Genomic DNA, 20,646 nt, shown 5'->3' on the forward strand with positions numbered 1-20,646 from the left:
ATCTGTAAAACAAAGAAAAAAGCTACTAAAAAATATCAAAAAATATTTATTAATAATTTATAAATTTTAACAATGAAAATCCTGTAGAATATAGTTAATTAATAATCCTGTTGTTAATAATCCAGTTGTTTAATCTTCTAAATAAAAATAAAAAACCAGTGCTATGAGTAGTTTTAGAGATTTATTTATATGTAGTAATTGAATGTACATTTTCAAAAACAGTTAACTGAGGAGGGGCTTTGTGATCCCAAAATGCATATTAACTGAAATTGAATAAATAAAGAATGAAAAACTGCCTAGTATTTGATTGATCACACTTCATTGTGCTAAAGAAATAAAGAAAAAGAAAAGACACAGTTTCAAATTTACAAAGAATATTTTACTAATTACTAAAATGATTGTTAGTACTTTTAAGTATTAATAAGTTTTAATAATTTTAAGTATTATTTGATAAACTTCTAATATAATGCTTCAAAATAATGATTTAAAGGAATGTCATTATATTCCTTATAAAAAAACAATTCTGAAATAATAACATTATCAATTTACACATACTTTTGCAGATTTTTCAACTTCCACCAGACACATTCGACAATTACCAGCAACAGAAAGTCTCTCGTGATAACAAAATCTTGGTATTTCAACTCCTACCATTGCAGCTGCCTATATTTATATTCATTTATTTAAAATAAAATTTTTAAAAATTATAATTAATTTTTCTTTATTACATTATTTACAATATTTCAACCTGTAAAACAGTAGTTCCTGGTTCAACTAGCACTGGTTTGTCATCAACAAACACTTCAATTTTTTTGCTTTCTTGTACCGAAGTCGAAGTGCTCGCACGAACTAAAAAAAGAAAATTAAACCAAAATGTTCATTAAACTTCTAAATAAATTATGTAATAGCAGATGACAGATAACTTGCCAGATTGATTCCATACAGTTCCTAAAGATTGTTTTATGCATTTTGAAGATATTCGTAGCATCGTTAAAAGTAATTTTAACTTCTTCAGTTAACTGAAATCAAAGTTTAAATATAAAATTTGAGATCAAAGATAGAAAATCAACATGGTGCAAACATGTAAAATAAACTGAATGTGAAATATATGTACAGTACATGAATATCATTGCAAAAATTAAATGATATAAGCAATTTAAGATAAATTCAAATCTTTCATATAGAGAGACAAAATTGCAGTTAAGCTAGAAAAGTTATTCCAGCTTAACTGTGCTGGTGTTGGCACAATCTGGTGGACTAATCAACATTGACCAATTGATTATGATCTACAGCCTGTTAAAATGCAAAAATATTTGTGATGTCTATAAAAATATTACTTCCATAATTTTTGCAATGATATTCATGTACATATAAAAAAGTTTTATGGGTTGTATGAGTTGATAGCACTATAATCTATAAAGCTTTCTTATTATTACAGCACAGTTAAGAGCATGTGCAGATAGTGAATCAAGGAATGAGAGAGATGAGAGAGAAGGAATGTTCTTTATTTCAACAGTCAAGGATATTTTTTTTTATTTTAAAAATTGCTTTATTTTGCCCTAAACAATTTCAGTTTTGTGTAAAATAAATGTCAAAGAAGAGCCTAACTTATGATTTCAAGATGAATGGAAATAAAATACCTGTTTGTTGCAGGGTTACCTATATATGGACTGTTTATTTTGAAAGTGGTGTAAGTCCATTTTTCTTCTTTCGAGATATTTAAATGTTTGCATTTTAGTTGATTCAAAAATATAAATATAAATAAAGTGTACTAAGTTTGACAATGTTTCTATGACTTTAGAAATATGTAAGTTAATTGCATAAAGACTTCTATGTGAATTTAGCTAAACTAATATATTCTTTCTGGGTCATAAATGGACTTACACCACTTTCAAAATTATTGAACTGTAAAACTCATTAAATTTCTATTATGTAAAACTCAATTTTACTTGAAACACATTGTTTTATTCTGATTTTGTTTACATATAATAACAAGAAATAAAATTGTGTTGTTTATTCTGAACATTAAAAATATTTACTTATTAACACGTAAAAACACGTAAACAGATAATGAAAATCTTCTTTACTCGCCATGTCCAATCACCAGGAACAAACTATTCTCCACAGCAGAGACGACCTTTCTTTAGAGCAGTGGTTCTTAACCGGTGGTCTGTGGACCACCGGTGGTCCCTGAAAGCACCCGAAGTGGTCCGTGAAGTCATCCTAAAATTATTAAATAAATGACGACGAGTTTTGTCAGTTCAAATTTCAAATACATTTTGCTTATTTCGTGGATTTTTTTGCACAAACTAAATAAATTGAACTTTCAACTGCAACGGTCAGGAAATATGAAATTGGAAGGCACTAGCAATATATTTGCATTTGAAGATAAAATCAGTATGTTTATCGCTAAAATCGACCTATTGATCAGCAAAGTTGAAAGAGAGAATTTTTCTGTGTTTGATACATTGAACCCAATTATTGACAATTGTGTGCTGAGATGCCCACCAGTGGCCGAGCGGTTCTGTCGCTAAACACTGAGAGCTTGGTTGCGGGTTCCCATTGCGTTCGGACGGGCTGGCACGCGGAGTTCTCCGGGTTTTCTCCACGTTTGTAACACCTGAATAGGGGCCAGTTTCCTTTAAAAGACCTCCTGGAAGGCATTATTCGGAAACTGATCCACAATCCTTTCATAGTCAACATTTCTGAGATGCCGGATAAAATACAAGAAGAGTTAATTGAAATGTAACACGATAGTAACTGCAAGGATACTTTCGAGGCAGAAATTAATCTTGAAAGTTTTTGGAGCCATAAAGCTATTGCTTTCTCTAAAATTTGAGAAATTGCTTTACGGTACCTAACTTTATTTTCAACCACATATTTATGCAAGCAAGGATTCTCAGTGCTTTTGATAATTAAAAGTAAACATCGAAATCGGTTGGATGCCAGTGCCGACATGCGTTTGGCTTTGAGTAGCACTGAACAAAGAATCCAGCAGTTGGTAAACACTATGCAGTTACAAAAATTGCACTAAAATAATATAATTAATGTAGCATTTTTGCAAATAATATAATACTCTTGGTTTCGAATAATTTTATACATGTTTAATTTATCGAACAACCTTATAAGAACTTATATTACTGCCAAACAGCTCGTGGTCCATGGCAAGAGAAAAATTTTGATAAATAGTCCGTCATCACTAAAAGGTTAAGAACCACTGCTTTAGAGGCTACGCCTCTGCCAAATTATGTAAAACAGTCTAAGCGACTAAAGAAGATTTTCATTATCTGTTACGTGTTTTTACGTGTTAATACTGTATTTCCGCCAGCCCTATTTTACAAATATTTACTTATTGTTAAACTGTTTTATGATAAGTTTATCATTATCATGAGCTACCATTAGACACTACTTTTAATTTAGGTTCATTACATGGATTTTTTTCCCCATTCCATCAAACTGTACATTTATTGGTAAAATTCACAGTTGTACTCCTCTGTTATAAGAGGCTGTCCATAAATGATGTCCACTGGAAGGAAGGGAGGGAATTAATCCCTTTCCTTAAGACAAGTCAGACAAGAACGGTTGAGCATTAGTGGACATCCATTTATTTCATTAAATTTTATAGAGTTTATGCATTTTATTATATTTATTTCAAAGTTTCTTGTATGTTTCATTTCTATTTATGGTATCTATCGTTCATAAAGTGATAAAGGTTTTAATGGGGGTCGAGTTATGTTGGACATCCAAAGAGGGGAAGAGGCTACAAAAACTTTGTTTAGTGTGTTTACCCAATTGTTTAGAATGCAGAAAATGGACTTACACCACTTTCATAATCAATCAATATGCAATGTCATTTATCAATGAATTTTTAATTGATCAAAGCTTATGGTTATTAAAGACCAATAACTGCCGAATTATCAGGCTAGCAAATGGCTATAGTACTAGAGTTAGGCGTTAGGTGCCATCTCTTGCTAAATTTAATAATTAGAATTTTAATTAAATAATTTAAATAAATTTAGGCCTAACTGGAAGAAAAGAATCGGCCCGAATTATTAAATTATTAATATTACTATAGCCATTTGCTAGCCCGATAATTCGGCAGTTATTGGTCTTTATATATAACGGGTTAGTTGTTGTTTATTTATGCTTATGGTTATTTTTAAATAATAAGTGTGAATTGTTTAAAAATAAAAAGTTCACACTGAATTGTATGTATATTATGTGATTTCTCAATTTTTTCCAAAAATGGATATACACCACTTTCAAAATAAACAGTCCATATGCTACTGTTTAATTTCTAATGCCTCAATGTCTAACAAATAATAAAAATAATCTGGGACTTCGTTACTATGTAATACATAAATATAACTGTGTTTATACAGAATAATTTTAAAGTGAATTAATAAACTTTTACAAACAAATAAAAATGCAATGGTTGATAATTGGTACAGTGAGATTCCACTAACCCGGCATTGCTGGGACTGATGCAGTGCTGGTTTATCAAATATGTCACCTTATCAGAAAATGGAAGTTTTTCTGCTTTTTTTCAATTTCCTGCACAATTTTACATATCTTTGCATGTAAAACTGTACAAATCTGCCTTTTATGATTGTTTAATGTGCCATTTCAATTTTTCAAGGCTATTCCTACTCTTGATTGACTTGAAACAAGAACTCTCTATCTACTTTGTACTTCAAACACTTTTATTGCATATAAATACAGATGCACTCTAAATTATCAGAGTATATTAACAGTATTGTACTGTATCTGTTTCTGTGATAATTATTGATTCCAAATATCCTAAATATTTTTCTTCTTATATTAAACCTGTACACTGATGTCTTTGAAAAAGTCTTTAGAATAATCATGCACAAGTTAACTGGTTTTACCCAGCATCATCATGATGTTTTGGTCTTCCTCTGTTTCCATGATGATTATATTGGAAGTTGTCAATGACAATAATAAATAACAATGCACTGATAACCCCAAATGGCATGCTGGATGTGTCAGCTTCAGTGGCATGCAGTGACATTTCATGACAGGGAAGATATGCCAGGCCTGGATAGAATCATTGGAAGCATTATACGATATTTTGGCATGTAGCATCCACCAGCTAAACTGCATGAAATTGGTACTCTGTAAAGTGCATGCATGAATGCGTATAATCTGGCTGCTTTATGCAATTCAAATCTTTTTGCCATGGAAGCTATCCCATTTTTGACAATACAGCACTTTCATTAGGAATATGCATATACTAAATTTATATTCAAGTATACAATAGCAATTTTATCATTTTTTTCACATGTAGTATAGAAATTTGTAATAAGATGCATAATGTAGTTATAATAAAACATTAATTTTAATTAATTCAAAGTTTGGGGTTCTAGATGAAATAACCACAGAATTTAATTGATAAAACAAATTTATTTGGAGCTCTAGTACAGAAAGTGTCAGCAGTACCATGCACGTGGTCAGAATGGCTGACCGGGAGACAACGGGCAAAATCTAGGGGCTCAGTAAGTGTTGCCAGGTTGGCCACATACTCCCTCCCCAGTGACAACACTCAAGAACTTAAAAGGGAAATGTACAGTTCATCCAGAACGAGTTGTCCGTGGGCAAGGTTCCTTGATTTGAGTGGTCTCATCCGGCGGGTGGTCATTTCTATCCACAGATCCATTGTCACTGTTGGAGGATGGCAGAGAAGTGGTTGTATCTTTAAGAAAGAAGGCGGGTTTGAGACGGTCAATTGAAACAGTTTGCTTCCCATGAGGTGTATCTAAGTCAAAGTGTTTCTCCGAGTGTCGTAAGACATAGAAAGGGCCATCGTAGATTGATTGTAATGGTTTTCATAATGCATCATGGTGCACGAAGATGTGCGAAGTATTCATCAACTCGGGGTGTAAAAATATATTCTTAGACGAGTGGTGGACATCTCTGACCGGGCGGATCGACCGCATATGATCCTTCAACCTGAAGATCAAGGTAGGAAAATTGTTGGCAGAAGTAGTCTCATGGTCGACAAGGAGATCAGAAGGCAGTGAAATGGGTTTGCTGTACGTGATCTCTGCTGCTGTAGTGTTGTAGTTGGGGATGACATAGGATCTTAGCCCCAAGAGGATGGTTGGGAGTTTAGCAACCCAGTTATCAGTCAGTTGAGCTCTCAGCGAGGACTTTAGCTGACGATGCCACCGTTCAATTTTCCCATTTGCAGCTGGGTGGTATGCTGTTGTTTTAATGTGGCTAATTCCCAGGGCTTTGGTGAGATCAGCAAAATGTTGGCATTCAAACTGGCGACCCCTGTCAGTGGTTATAATGCGTGGTATGCCAAACCATGCAATCCATGTAGAAAGGATTACATTGGCTATAGTCTCAGCTGAGATGTCTGCCACCGGTGTTGCTTCTGGCCAACGTAAAAATCGTTCTATGATTGTGACTAGATAGGTAAAGCCTTGGCAAAATGACAAGGGACCCACTATATCCACATTGATGTGAAAAAAACGGCGATCAACTTGGCTGTAGGTCCCCACTGCACTGTTAGTATGTCTTCCTACTTTGACTCTCTGACAAGGAATGCAGGTTTTAGCCCACAATGTGACACCTTTCCTTATTGATGGCCAAATAAAGCATTTGCTGACCAGGTCCACTGAACCTCTCATTCCTGAATGTGCTAACCCATGTAGTGAGTCAAAAACTAGCCGGCGGTACTGTTCAGGTACTGTACATAAGGCCTGTGTTTGCCTGTTGAGATATCGCATGTCACTTCAATGCCGTTATCAAGGCAAATCTTTTGAAATTTCAGCAAACATGATTGTGATTGTTGAAGTTGGGCAAGCTCTTGGTCCACAGCTTGTGCAGCGGCAATATCTTCCAGGGGTATTCCTGTTGGGAGAAAAATAGAGCTAATTCTTGAGCAGACATCTGCAGCTATGTTGTCCTTCCCTGGTATGTACCTGATATCTGTGGTAAATTGGCCAATGTAGTCTAAATGAAGGAGTTGGTGAGGGGATGCCTTATCTGAACGTTGCTGGAATGCATGGGTTAGGGGATTATGATCAGTATATATCGTGAAATTCCTGCCTTCTAAAACGTGGCTGAAGTATCACACTGCTGAATATGCCACTAAAAGTTCACGGTCATATGTGCTATAGTTAGCCTGTGGTTTGGTTAGCGCTTTAGAAAAGAAGCCTAGAGGTTCGACAATGGAACTGTTCTTTTGTTGAAGAGCTGCACCTATTGCGAAGTCTGATGCATCCACCATCAACATCATTGGAAGATCAGTGGAGGGATGGGCCAAGAGGCAAGCACCTGCTAGTTCCTCTTTAAGTCATTCATAGGCTGCAATTGACTCTGGGGTCCATTGCACTTTTCATTATCTCTTTTCCTGGTATCTTTGCACAAATCAAAAAGAGCTTGCCGTGTTGGAAAGTGAACGTCTATAAAAGTTGACCAGCCCTAAAAATTTTCGGAGCTGTTCTATAGTATCCGGGCGTGGAAAGTTTTGGATGGTTTGAACTCGTTCAAGCAGGGGAACAATTCCTGCTTGGGAGACATTATAGTCCGGGAAAGAAACCTCCTGTACACCAAAAACACACTTTGACAGGTTGATGTTCATGTCATGCCTGTGGAGTCTAGTGAATAGTGTTCTTAAATGGGATACGTGCTCCTCCTCTGAACAAGATATGACCTCGTCGCATCTCGAGTAGACAAAGTCTAATTCACGTAAAATATCGTGAATATATCTTTGAAATGACTGGGCAGCATTGCGTAGTCCAAAGGGCAATTTTAAAAATTCATATAAGCCAAAGGGTGTGATCATGGCTGTTTTTGGAACGTCCTCTGGTGTCACAGGGTGAAATGCCTGCACCAGGTGTATTTTAGAAAAGATGGATTTGCCTCTTAGTTGGCAATTGAAATCTTGAAGTTGGAGTATCCGGTACCAGTCTGGTATAGTGATAGCGTTCAAGGCCCAGTAGTCCCCACAAGGACGTGATGAACCGTCCTTCTTTGGAACAAGATGTATAGGGCTGGACAAGCAACTTTTGGAGGGCCTGCATATTCCCATGTCTATCATCTGTTGGAATTCCAGCTTTGCCTGTGCAAGCTTATCAGGAGGAAGTCATCTTGGCTTAGCAGTGACTGGAGGTCCTGTTGTGACGATTGTATGGTAGACATTATGGTCACTAACTTGCTGATATGTAGGTTGTTCCTTCAGGAGGTTGGGAAACTCCAAGAGAAGCTTGGAATACTTCTGTTGAGGTGATACCATTAGCACTGTCTGCTGATTTGTGGTGGTGGTAGTTCCTGGGGTTGCCAGGTGAGTGAGATTATCTCTTAAGCACCTATTCTTTAAATCCACAAGAATGCTGAAGTGACTTAGAAAGTCTGCTCCTATAATAGGGTGCTGTACATCTGCTAAAGTAAATGGCCAGCAATGCCCAGTTCGTCGGAGTCCAATATCAAGTTTAAGGAGGCGCTCCCCATATGTAGATATCACGGAGCCATTAGCTGAGTAGAGTTGGCGATTACTGATATGTCGTTTTTCTAGAGTGGTGGGAGGTAAGACAGAGATGTATGCCCCCAAGTCTACCAGGAATCTGCAACCAGTGGTAGAATCAAAAATAAATAAGCGATTGGATGTTTTCTCCCCGCCCCTCTGGGTTGCAGAGAGAGCGGGGTTAGTCGTTTCCCGAGGCTTCCTTGATAACACATTTAAAAGAACAAGGTGGGGTGCACTTCTTGGCATTAGCTTTGAATTTTAAGTGATACCAACAAACATTATAACCCGGTAGATTTGGACTGGGAGAACGTCGTCATCTCTCTGAGCATGAGGGGGAACGAGCTCGTAACTTGTGGATCAAAATGGCAAGTTCTGACACAGCTTTCTCCAAACGAGAGAGCCGATCTGTCTGGTGTGCGGTTGCATCACTGGTGGAACATATGTCTGAATTGAGACTGGTTATCTCCATAATTTTGTTAGCCATAGCGGCCAAGGTATGGAGACTGTCTTGCTTGGTCACTAAAACTGAACACACGTTGTTAGGCAACCTCTGTAGAAAGAGAGTTCTAAGAAATTCGTCTGTTACTTGCGTACCGGCCAGTGCCCACATTTCTCTTAGTAGTGCCAAGGGCTTTTTGTCTCCTAGCTCAATTTCTAAAAGTAATTTTTTTGCCTTCCTACTTTCGGATTCTTCGAACTCGTTGATTAATCGCGATTTTAGGTCCGTGTAGGGCGTGCTTGTCAACGGTAGAGATATTAGATCGGCGACCAATTCGGCTATTTCACAGTCAAGCGATCCTAGTACATGATGGTATTTCGTAACCTCTGTTGTGATATTAGAGACAGCAAATTGTGATTCCACCTGTGTGAACCATACTTTAGCGTTCTTTCTCCAAAATGGTGGAATTTTCACCAATACTAGTGCTACCTCAATGGGGTCTTTGCTTTTCATCATGACGGAAATATATAACTAATAAACTACTCACAGAATTGGGTAAATAAGTTCTTGTGATCACGACTGGCTCACCACTTTGGGGTTCTAGATGAAATAACCACAGAGTTTAACGGGTAAAACAAATTTATTTGGAGCTCTAGTACAGAGAGTGTCAGCAATACCATGTACGTGGTCAGAATGGCTGACTGGGAGGCAAATGGCAAAATCTAGGGGCTCGGTAAGTGTTGCCACGTTGGCCACAAAAGTAAGTTAAAATATGAAAATAATCACACAATACGTATTTATATTTTAAAAAATACAAAGGAAGCAGCACTTCCACAGCTTCCATGGATGCTACTGGTCAGCTTATTTAGTTTACCAACATACCAGATGTCAAGTTAAAAAAATTTCACTGCACTATACTCTCGAAAATAGATCACACCTACTATTAAGTTTGCCAGATCTGATTTATACCATCATGTGATGATAATTAGTCTCTAACTAAATTTTAGTTAGAGACTAGTTAGTCTATATATATATCCACTAACCTTTTAAAAATGTTTTCTGGCCAGGCTGAAAATGTTTGTGATACGTTAAAATTTACTGCAAAGCATTAAAAGGTTAGCAGTTATATATATTTATCAATGCTTTGTTTCTTGGATGGCTCTTATCATCTTATCTCTTTTAACTTATTAATAATTACTCAAAGTATAGCAAACGAACCAAAAACTGCCTAATCCCACTTGAATGGAACTGCAGCTAAAATTGTACAGAGGACATCAATAAAGTGGTTTTGTGTCATCCTGCAATGGAAAAATTTGACCTCATCTCAACTTTCCATTATGAAAAAATTTGCAAGTGAGTAATCAACCAATTGCATCACTTTATATTGATATTTTTAATATGTTAATAGTGAGGTTGAGGCCAAAGTTTTAAATGCAAAAACGTGTACATCGGATATTCAGCGTCACTTTCCTGTAAGCCTAGAAGTTTGACAATGGTGTTTGGAATGTCGAGCATGATTCCACTGACTTTCCAAACACCATTGTCAAACTTCTAGGCTTACAGGAAAGCGACGCTGAATGTCCGACGTACATGTTTTTGCATTTAAAACTTCGGCCTCAACCTTGCTAATATAGATGTTAACATAACCTGATAAACAGCAAGTGCTTTCTAAATGTTGGAATCCATTTTCAACATTCACAACCACGTAACAAAAGATTTCTGGGAAAATTTATGAAACTAAAACCAAAGTCTAAAACCATAAATTCCAATATTTTAAAAAAAATGCCAACATATTGTCAACCAAAAAAAAATCATCTTTATTTAATAATCATTTTAATATGATAAAGATAAGCATTTTTGGAACATTCTCCATTCTGTTGTCACATCTACACTGCTTAAACATTCTAAAATAAATATTGTGTTTAAACTAGTGATGTAACGAATAGTATATTTGGCCTCAGCCGAATACCGAATATTCGGCTAGGAGCATGACCGAATACCGAATATTCGGCCAGGAGCGTGGCCAAATGGCCGAATATTCGGCCAAACTATTCGGCTCGATTAACGCAAGTACGAAAATTGGCGCGCAAACCGCATTATGGCAAGGATCGCGCACTCTGCTCTCTATCGGCCCGCTGTCACTACGATTTTTTCTTCCAGTAGGTTTAAATTATTTTAATTAATTAATTAAATTATAATTATTAAAGTTAATACGAGATGGAGCCTAACGTCTACCTCTACTGCCAAATTGGTTTATAATTTATATAATAGCTGTAAACAGCCCGATATGATTCGGCAGTTGTTGGTATTTAGATGTAAGTTATAAGTTATTTTATTTGCAATCGATCTTTTTAACTCTAAAATTTTGTTTTTAATACGTATTTGTAGACCGAATAGTGCCCTAAGGATATACTTTAGTGGGGACACACGGTCTAGTTTCTCCCCAGTTGTGGAACAGTTCAAATATATTATTGGGGGTTTTCTATATGTGAAGTTTTGTGATATTTTGTCGCTATTGTTTTTGTCAATATTTTTAAAATTTAACATGATTTCAAATGTTATCTTTTGTATATAATGAGAAATGCTCATTCTTCGCTTTATATATAAAATAAATTATATATTAGTTACTCATCTTCTAGAAATAGATAAATAATTCTTTCATTAAATACGATAAGTTTCAATAAAACGTTTCATAAATCATTTTAAAATATCGTAAAAAAATATTAAAATATATGCGAATACATAATTAACTAATAACATAATTAACTAATCAATAATATTAATGCCCGATACATTCTAACCTGCACGCCATCGATGCCGTAAGATATCGGGCTAGATAAAGGCTATATTATTATTTAATTACGAAATAATTTAATACTAGAGTTAGATGCTATTTCTTATTAACTTTAATAATTATTGTTTAATTTTCAGCATTAATAAAAGTTACCAAAATGATTAATTTACTGTGTTTTTGTTATTTCTTACTCCTGTTTTTAAGTATTCGGTATTCGACCGAATAGTGACTAAATATTCGGTATTATTTCTTACTCCTGTTTTTAGGTATTCGGTATTCGGCCGAATAGTGAAAAATAAGCCGAATAGGCCGAATACCGGGTAGTAACCGAATATTCGTTACATCACTAGTTTAAACATATGGAATGCTTAAACAGAATTGATTCACATGTAAATTAATTAATATTCTGTTATATTTTTAAAACATCAATTCAAACTTTGATTTGAAATCTTTTCTTAATTAAATTACTTTGGTAGCCAGCTGGCAAAAGTACAATACATGCTCCGAGGAACTCAAGTTCATATCTAGATTAGGTTGTCAGAAATGCTCATGTATGATGTGATATAGATATGTTGATCACTATCCTCCATCAACTGGTCATTCTATTGATTGAGGGTTTGAGTGAGCCAATGTTAGGTTTATTAAAACCTGCAATGGAGATGAGTAAAGGTTTCTTAGAAGTAAAAGGAAAAAAATGAACTTTTCAGTAAGAAAATAAATTTAATTGTTTATATTTAAACAAAATAAATACCTTCTGTAACTGATAACTGGCGTGAAATATTTATAAACTGGCAAACGTTTTCGCTGCCCCTCCTGGGCTCTTCCTCAGGCCAAGTTTTGCTGTAACTGGATTTGATAATCGAATGCTTTGAATAAATGGAACGTGTTCCGCTTCTAAAAGTTCGAGTACGCGCGGCAACTGCGTGCCGTTCTAAACTTTTAAAATTTCTTTTTTTCGGTTGGGAAAACAATGTGCGCATCCTATGCTAATTACATGTAACATTTAATCATTTATGACCTTTCTTCCAATAAAAATTGCCAAACTGTAGAGAGATTCGTTTCCTCTTTGAAATTGATGCATGTTGTTGTGCAATCGGCCTTGAAAATTTCCATCGCTTCCAAAGTTCTCAGATGTTCTTGATGTTGGGTGGTGCGGATCACTCCTGCCTCATTAAAAATCGGTGTTACGTCCGGGTTTGTTGCATACGAGGACAATGCCGTTGTGTATTTATAGCGGGTAATATCGGATTTATGCTCCTTTATTCTAGTGCATAGTGGATGTTTGGTGGACCCTATGTACAATAATTGCTTCTGCCATTTGTCATCTTTCAAAGGGATACTATATACTCCCGGAAGTCTGTTCGGGTTATGTGCGTCCTTTCCGTTTCTCAATAGACTGTATATGGAAAGGTTTCTCCTAAAAGCGATTTTAATTCCCTTTTCTTTCGCAATTGCGTTGTATATTGTTTTTAGGTGTGGGTTGAACGCAAGAGAACACGGTTACAGCAGCATTGTAAAAAAGTTATATAACCGGCACCTCCATATAAGCAGTAGAACGAACCAAGAAAGCGTACTGAAAAAAAGCTGCTACAGAAGAGAACATAGAAAGAACCCCGGTAACGTACAACCCACACCTAAAAACAATATACAATGCAATTGCGAAGGAAAAGGGAATTAAAATCGCTTATAGGAAAAACCCTTCCATATACAGTCTATTGAGAAACGGAAAGGACGCACATAACCCGAACAGACTTCCGGTAGTATATAGTATCCCTTTGAAAGACGACAGATGACAGAAGCAATTATTGTACATAGGGTCCACCAAACATCCACTATGCACTAGAATAAAGGAGCATAAATCCGATATTACCCGCTATAAATATACAACGGCATTGTCCTCGTATGCAACAAACCCAGACGTAACACCGATTTTTAATGAGGCAGGAGTGATCCGCACCACCCAACATCAAGAAAATCTGAGAACTTTGGAAGCGATGGAAATTTTCAAGGCCGATTGCACAACATGCATCAATTTCAAAGAGGAAATGAATCTCTCTACAGTTTGGCAATTTTTATTGGAAGAAAGGTCGTAAATGGTTAAATGTTACACGTAATTAGCATAGGATGCGCACATCGTTTTCCCAACCAAAAAAAAGAAATTTTAAAAGTTTAGAACGGCACGCGGTTGCCGCGCGTACTCGAACTTTTAGAAGCAGAACACGTTCCATTTATTCAAAGCATTCAATTTTCGAATCCAGTTACAGCAAAAATTGGCCTGAGGAAGAGCCCAGGAGGAGCAGCGAAAACGTTTGCCAGTTTATAAATATTTCACGCCGGTTATCGGTTATAGAAGGTATTTATTTTGTTTATACAACCCGGTGTGGGAGAAGCTTTAGTTTATATTTAAATCATTAAATACATCAAATCTCAAATAGAAAATGTAGACATCTGTGGAACTTCTTCACCAAAGCAACAATTAACAGTAAAAAAGTTATTACTTCTCTGCCAATTGATGCAGTTAAGGTGTGTTTGTGCTAACTTGAACTTTTAGTAATTATTACTAATCAGTTTGGATTGAACAACAGGCTTCACTCTCTAAGTCTACTTTATAATCTATTTAGCACCTTTAAGATTTCTCTCATCCTGGACACTACCTTTGGACTAAGCAACTTCGAATATATGATATGTTAAGTCACCTAAAGTCAATTTTTTAAGTCTGAAAAGTCTCTCTCCAAAACTAGGGATTCATTTGTATGGGAGGTATAAAATACATACCTAGACAGTAAAAAAATGGAACAATGCTCCTAACAATTGTACACGATTTACTCTAACCCCAGCAAGCCACTACAAATGTTATTTGCTGAAACTTGTGTTCATTAAGTTCATTTAAAATAGAGATTAATACAGTATAAATGAATACTATAGACATGATGTAGCCAAGTTAGAGTTATTGTCTCTCAATGGGAATGATATGCTGTTATTATATGCCAGGGGTGGGCAAGCAAGAGTTCAGTGGGAGCGGTGGCGATAGTATGGTAAGGCGCACGATTTTATTATATAATATAAATATAATATAAAACAAATATTGAATTTTTTTTAATAAACATATTTTCACAAAATTATAAAAATAAAATTGTAAAAATAATAATAAAAAACAGAAATTAACACTTTCAGCAAGAACCGCATGTAACTCAAAAAAAGCCGCATTTGTCCATGTCTGTTATATGCTTTAGTCAGACACTTTATTCTGAATACCCATACACTTTCAGAACAAAGAATGGATCTCTTGCTCCACTAGAGAGCAAGAGATGCAAAGACAATCAATATAAATATTATCAATGTTTGACTATAACTTCCACATGTATTGGATATTCTATCCACTAGCTTCAACATAAAATATTAAAAACACTCCCAACCAATGTATGTAAGTTATTTCTTTAACACTATTACATTGTGTCATAGTTATGAGTATCCCAATGTACATTATATCATCATTTAATTTAATTTAACAATAACTTTGTAGGCTATTTTACTTCTGTTCAAAATATAATCAAATTCTCATTAAAATTATAATCTTCAGACTGTATATATTATTTTATTGACAGAGGTAATGAGAATTTAATTAAAATCCATCCAATGAACAAAGCGATAATAAATACAAATACATCGCACTAACCTTGTATATAGTTTTGCAGTTGATTTTTAAAACATAACACAGAATTTAATTGTCATTTAAATTATGCAGTTATTATTTTTTAGAATTTCTAGCTTTATAAACTGCAAATTGGAAAGTTGGCTTAAATGTTAGCTTTTGTTGACATAGATGGTTAATATAGTTATGCTAAGGCAATATGACAAACACACAAAAACCATAAAAAGTTAACCTGTTATTTTATTTCCATTGTAAGCATTTGAATAGTAAAAAACACAAAATACGTTCATAAATAAATTTTAACTTGAAAGATTTTAATTCTGTCACGCCTTCCTTATCACCTTCTAAAGTTGCATTCCATTGCTATACAGACAGAAAAACCAAAAATATCATCAGTCCAGAAATAATAGTGCGTTGCCTGGTAAAGTAGCTTTAAGGATAGATTCCCACTAGCATATGTGACAATGCACGAAGCACCCCCTATGCTTTGGCACCACAAGACCAAAAGGTAAACACTGCATTTGCGATGACTAAATCGTCAGGACTGAATACACTGTCTTTTAGGACAGACACAGAAACCTCAATGGCCACATTTTACACACGAGCGTTCACATTGTAGGCACTTGGGCTCGGAATGGAGGTCTGAGACAACTAGAAGTGAATGTACTCCACTACGACTTTAACAATTAACAATACCCATTTATTTATATGCAATTTATGCACTTCTGTGCATAGTTAAGATACTAATTTTATATATCAATTATAGTCTCTGACTGCAAGAGAGTTTATAAATCGGTTGATGTTGATAAATAGCTTAGTAGAAGTTGGTTCCTTGGGGAATCGTAGAATAGGCAGATCGATGTACTGCTGGTCTGCAATGTGGTTCGAAAGGTCCTTCGACAAATCGAAAGGGTAAAAGTGTTTGGATGTGTTGAGAAGGGCAGAGGATCAGCAACAGCTTGAGCAGTATCCGAAACAGGTTCAGGTGCAAACAGCAGTTCAAAGGTGGTGAACTACAATGACAACGAACTCTCCGTGTTGTCATCAGACCTTGCCTTTTATTTGGGGTTCCTTCCTGTTTTCCCCTTGCCCTTCTTTGGCAATGTTGCAATGTCTATGTCCAATAGCAATTTTTTTCATTAGTTCCCGGTGACACATTGAATGTGTCACCGGGAAGAAAGTCTGTGGGAAAAGTTATAATCATTTCCTTTCGGATTTTTGAAGCAAGTCCAGGCTTTCACACACACAACTACCACAAAGTGGATACAAATTACCAATTCGTCCCTTTTCAATGAATATTTGACCAGTTCACTAGGTGTTGAAATATTCTCAATTTTTGCTGAATTTAAGTTTGTTAAATCAATCAACTTTTCATAACTAGTGTTAAAAAATTTTTTAACCAATAACATCCTAACCTAGTTTGTATCATACAGTATGATACAAACAATATTTCATTTTGGTTAGTGTTTGTTTTACTCATTTATAATGGTTTATAGAATAATGTATACCAAAGCTAATGCAGCTGGATAAGCAAACCAATAACAATCCATTTGCTTATCTAGTTAAATTTAAACCACTTTACTAGGCAATTCACCCAATCATTTTGCTCCAGTCTTCATTACAACCTTTCAGGTTTGGTCAGACATATCCAAAAATTTTTCATTTTTTTAAGGCTTCTCTCGATTGTTTGCTGGAAGGAATCTAATTATCAGAATACAGTAGTGCTTTCTACTTTGAATTTAATTCATTCCAGCAGCCTGTTTGAACTCTGAGTCAATTTTTCCCATTAGAAATAATGTAAAGCGAATTAATTTGTCTCCAGACTCTAAACAATACCCATTTTGATAATGTTACCACCCGTCTGGTTTTCACCCAGACAGTTCGGGACTCACTGTCCAGGTGAACTATTAATTTTGTCCAGGAATTTCGTAGAAATTGTAAAATTATGACAAAACACAAGTTCTTGCAAATATTTTTATAAATTTATACCATTTGAACAGCAAAAGACCTCATACTCACTGAAACTCATCTGCCATTCCGCCGTGTTACTCTGTTTATGCCGACGTGTGATGCGCAAACTACCTCTTGACTTTTTTTTTTCTTTTTTTGCTTGTATGTCCGTACACATCTTCTATTATCTGTTCTTTCTTAATTTAGGTTACATACATTACTCCTATGCAAGTCCCTAGTCCCTAACTGTAGCTGATTTAGAACTGGTATGCATGTTATTCTTTGCATTGTAAAATGATATTGCGCATGCATCAGGAACTTCTGTCGCGACTCTCACTGTTTTGTTGCTCTTGGTAGACGGGGTGCTTGTTTCGTTGGGCTACCGCTCCTCTCCGGATCAGAGGTTTCTATATTCTACTATTGATGTTGCGCCCTTGTGCCAGTGGTCATTGGCATGTTGGGTCTTCGTTCTCTCCAAACCGGAGAGCCATGTTTCTTGAATTGTTGTCGCATTTTGTTATGTGTCTATTGTCGGGCAATTTTGTACTCTCCAAGTTGGAGACCGCTATTGTTGTTGTAATTTACTGCAGTGTATTTTCATTTACATTTCATGTTTTGTCAATTGTTCTGTAACTGCAGGATAGAGCGTTTTCACTGTTTATGTTAGGCACTCGCCTACCCACTGTATTCTTTGATTTTGGATTTATAAACGGGACTCTGTGTTGGCTGCTCATAGATCTACTTTCCTGCTATCCTGTCATTCTTATCCCGTCTTCCCTCTTCCCCCCTTCAACTCTTCTTCTTTCCTCATTTCCAAGGCTAAGCCAATGGTATGGCCTCCTAAACTTTCTTGACTGACTGTTCGAACAAACCTGACCTGCCGTCCGGGTTAGCGATTTTGTAAAGGTGGTAACACTACATTTTGATAAACTTAAAACAGCAAATATGCAAATAGTAACAAAATTAATTGTCCTAATAATAAATTAAAACATGAAAACAATAAATAAAATACATAAATAGTGTACGATAAAATGTAAATTGCATTTACTAGTCTTACATCATCAACTTTGGTATCTTAAACATGGGCACAAGATCCACTGCAAGCATACCATTTCATGCTTTGTGATAAGTTCCTTTTTCATCTCAATCATCAGCACTACAACCTTCCTCTTAAACTTTGTTGCTTCCTAATAATAAATGCTTACTGGAACAAATAAATCAGAAATTAAATCTATTATACGCCTATAAAGTATCCAGCATATTATTAAATTATCATAAGAAACGGGATTATCATAATAAAAAGGGATCGAAAACGTTCTTATGATAATTTAATAATATGCTGGATACTTTAAAGGCGTATAATAGATTTAATTTGTTGCTTCTACCCTCTTCTTGGATGCCATAGTTAATAAGTAAATATCATATTGAGTTAAACAGAAAGTGTTTGTGTTTTCTTTAACAGCCATTGTTACTTAACATAGATGTGTGATTAAATATAACAGTTGTAAAATTTGACACATTATTGCTAATGTGAGATTGTATTCTTTGTTTAAAAGCTTATTTTAAAGTTTTTACTTCACATTTTGTTTGAATAAAACAAAATTGAAATGTCTTTGGATTAAAAGCAATCAGATTTATGATTTATGAGTTTTGGGAAGAATATAACAACATACAAACAGTAAAACAAATATGTAATTTGTATGGGGAAGATGTTCCTAACTTTGAACATATCAAATGTGGTTTAAAAAGTTCTGTTTGAGAAATTTTGAAGTAAACAATACAAAATATACAGGGTGCCCAAAACCCATAGATGAAATAAAAAAAACTGAAAGAAACTGTTAAAAACTGACAAATAATACACAATATATATAACCAAACACTAAAAATAAAGCAAAAAAAGCCTTGAAAACATACTAGTGTAATGCAAGAGAGAAAGCAAGAGAGGACAAAGCAAGAGTGCAACAGAGTGCATTTTGCTTCGAGTGCATTTTTTCACTGTGCTTACAGTTAGAACTTTAAAACATCATTCAAAGTCCGAAGCCAACATTTCTCAAATTTAGCATTCAAATTTATAGTCATTCAATGTACAAGGTACCTCTGTACTATATTTACATTTAATAAAGATTTTAATTTATGTTTGTATGATGTACTATGCATCAACTCTATGCATGACAGGAAATAACTATATTGATAATATATTTAAAGTCATAAGGATTTTTAGTTCCTATCTTATAAACAAATAATCACTAACTTTAAACACTGTTTTAAAATAGTTTTGATTTTTTAATTTTCATCAATTTTTACAAATCATTTAGCATTACAGAAAGCAAGTTAAGGAAAGTCGTACCTCATTAAAAATCAATCAATTCACACTTCTTTGTTTTGTTTTGTTAAGTTAAGGTAACAAAACATTTGGGCAATCTGCCTAGAGGACGCTTTCCAGGAGGTCTTTTAAGGGTAACCAGCCCCTATTCAGACATTACAGACACGGAAAGAACTGGGAAAACTCCACGTGGCCAGCCCGTCCTGCCAGGCGCAAACCCACAACCGAACTCCCGACGTTCTGGGAACAGAACTGCTCGGGCCACCGCCGGCCCCAATTCACGCTTCAAGCTGCAAATAAGATATTGCAGCTTTAAAGCAGATATGACCTTTGCCTTAAAGCAAGAGCAAGATATTTACTTTTGAAAAAAAAGTGTATATTTTATAAACTTATACCAAGGAAACTTATAAAAAAAATCACGTTAAAACTAATCCTACACCGTATTATTGTTATTTTATACAAATAATGAGATCGCGCAGATTCAAAATATTAATATAAATTTAATTTTAAATCGAAATACGATAAATATGAATTGTTACAAGTTGAAGTTATTTTTGTTTTCAGTGTTGCATACGCATCTCTATTTTTAAACTATTTTTTAATGATAACAGCATTAATTACCCCGTCATCATTTAAATGTATTAATAATAACCATTTGCAATTAATAAAAATTAACAATAGTTACCGATTTTAAATTAATTGTTTTTTAAAAGATCTTTAAATAACCTTTTATAAAGTCGTTAGTCCACCAACAGACCACGACCACACCACTATCTCGCCACCTGCCGTCAGAATTCGAATTTATTAATTTGAAAAATTATTAATGATTATTTACTATTTCAATATTTAAAACTATTTTTAATTATTTCTTGAATTAATTTTATGTGTTTGTAAAATAATTTGTACTTATTTCCATAGAAAATTAATTAATAATATATGGCAAAAAATCGTATTTTTTAATAATACCAGAGTCGATAGTTACACTGGTCCA

General features: G+C 34.9%; 1 protein-coding gene across 4 annotated transcripts in view; it reads right to left on the reverse strand.

Annotated features, from left to right (window-relative positions):
* ND-75 (NADH dehydrogenase (ubiquinone) 75 kDa subunit) overlaps nucleotides 1-20,419 on the reverse strand; it is a 73,533-nt gene extending 53,114 nt beyond the window's left edge. Inside the window, exons 1-4 of one of the 4 annotated variants that reach the window (XM_067269240.1) lie at nucleotides 20,341-20,419; nucleotides 928-1,019; nucleotides 749-849; nucleotides 556-663 (exon numbers count right to left, since the gene is read on the reverse strand). In XM_067269240.1, coding sequence (XP_067125341.1) covers nucleotides 556-663; nucleotides 749-849; nucleotides 928-988 — 270 coding nt within the window. In that variant the 5' untranslated portion in view covers nucleotides 989-1,019; nucleotides 20,341-20,419. Of the gene's footprint in view, nucleotides 1-555; nucleotides 664-737; nucleotides 851-927; nucleotides 1,020-2,091; nucleotides 2,109-20,340 lie in introns of those variants that run through there. The other 3 variants (XM_067269242.1, XM_067269241.1, XM_067269243.1) reach the window with 3 other exon arrangements.
* Between the last annotated feature and the right edge of the window lie 227 nt (nucleotides 20,420-20,646).

Source organism: Centruroides vittatus, unplaced genomic scaffold (genome assembly GCF_030686945.1).
Source record: "Centruroides vittatus isolate TY-2023 unplaced genomic scaffold, ASM3068694v2 contig_349, whole genome shotgun sequence".
In the NCBI taxonomy this organism is placed as follows: Eukaryota; Metazoa; Arthropoda; class Arachnida; order Scorpiones; family Buthidae; genus Centruroides; species Centruroides vittatus.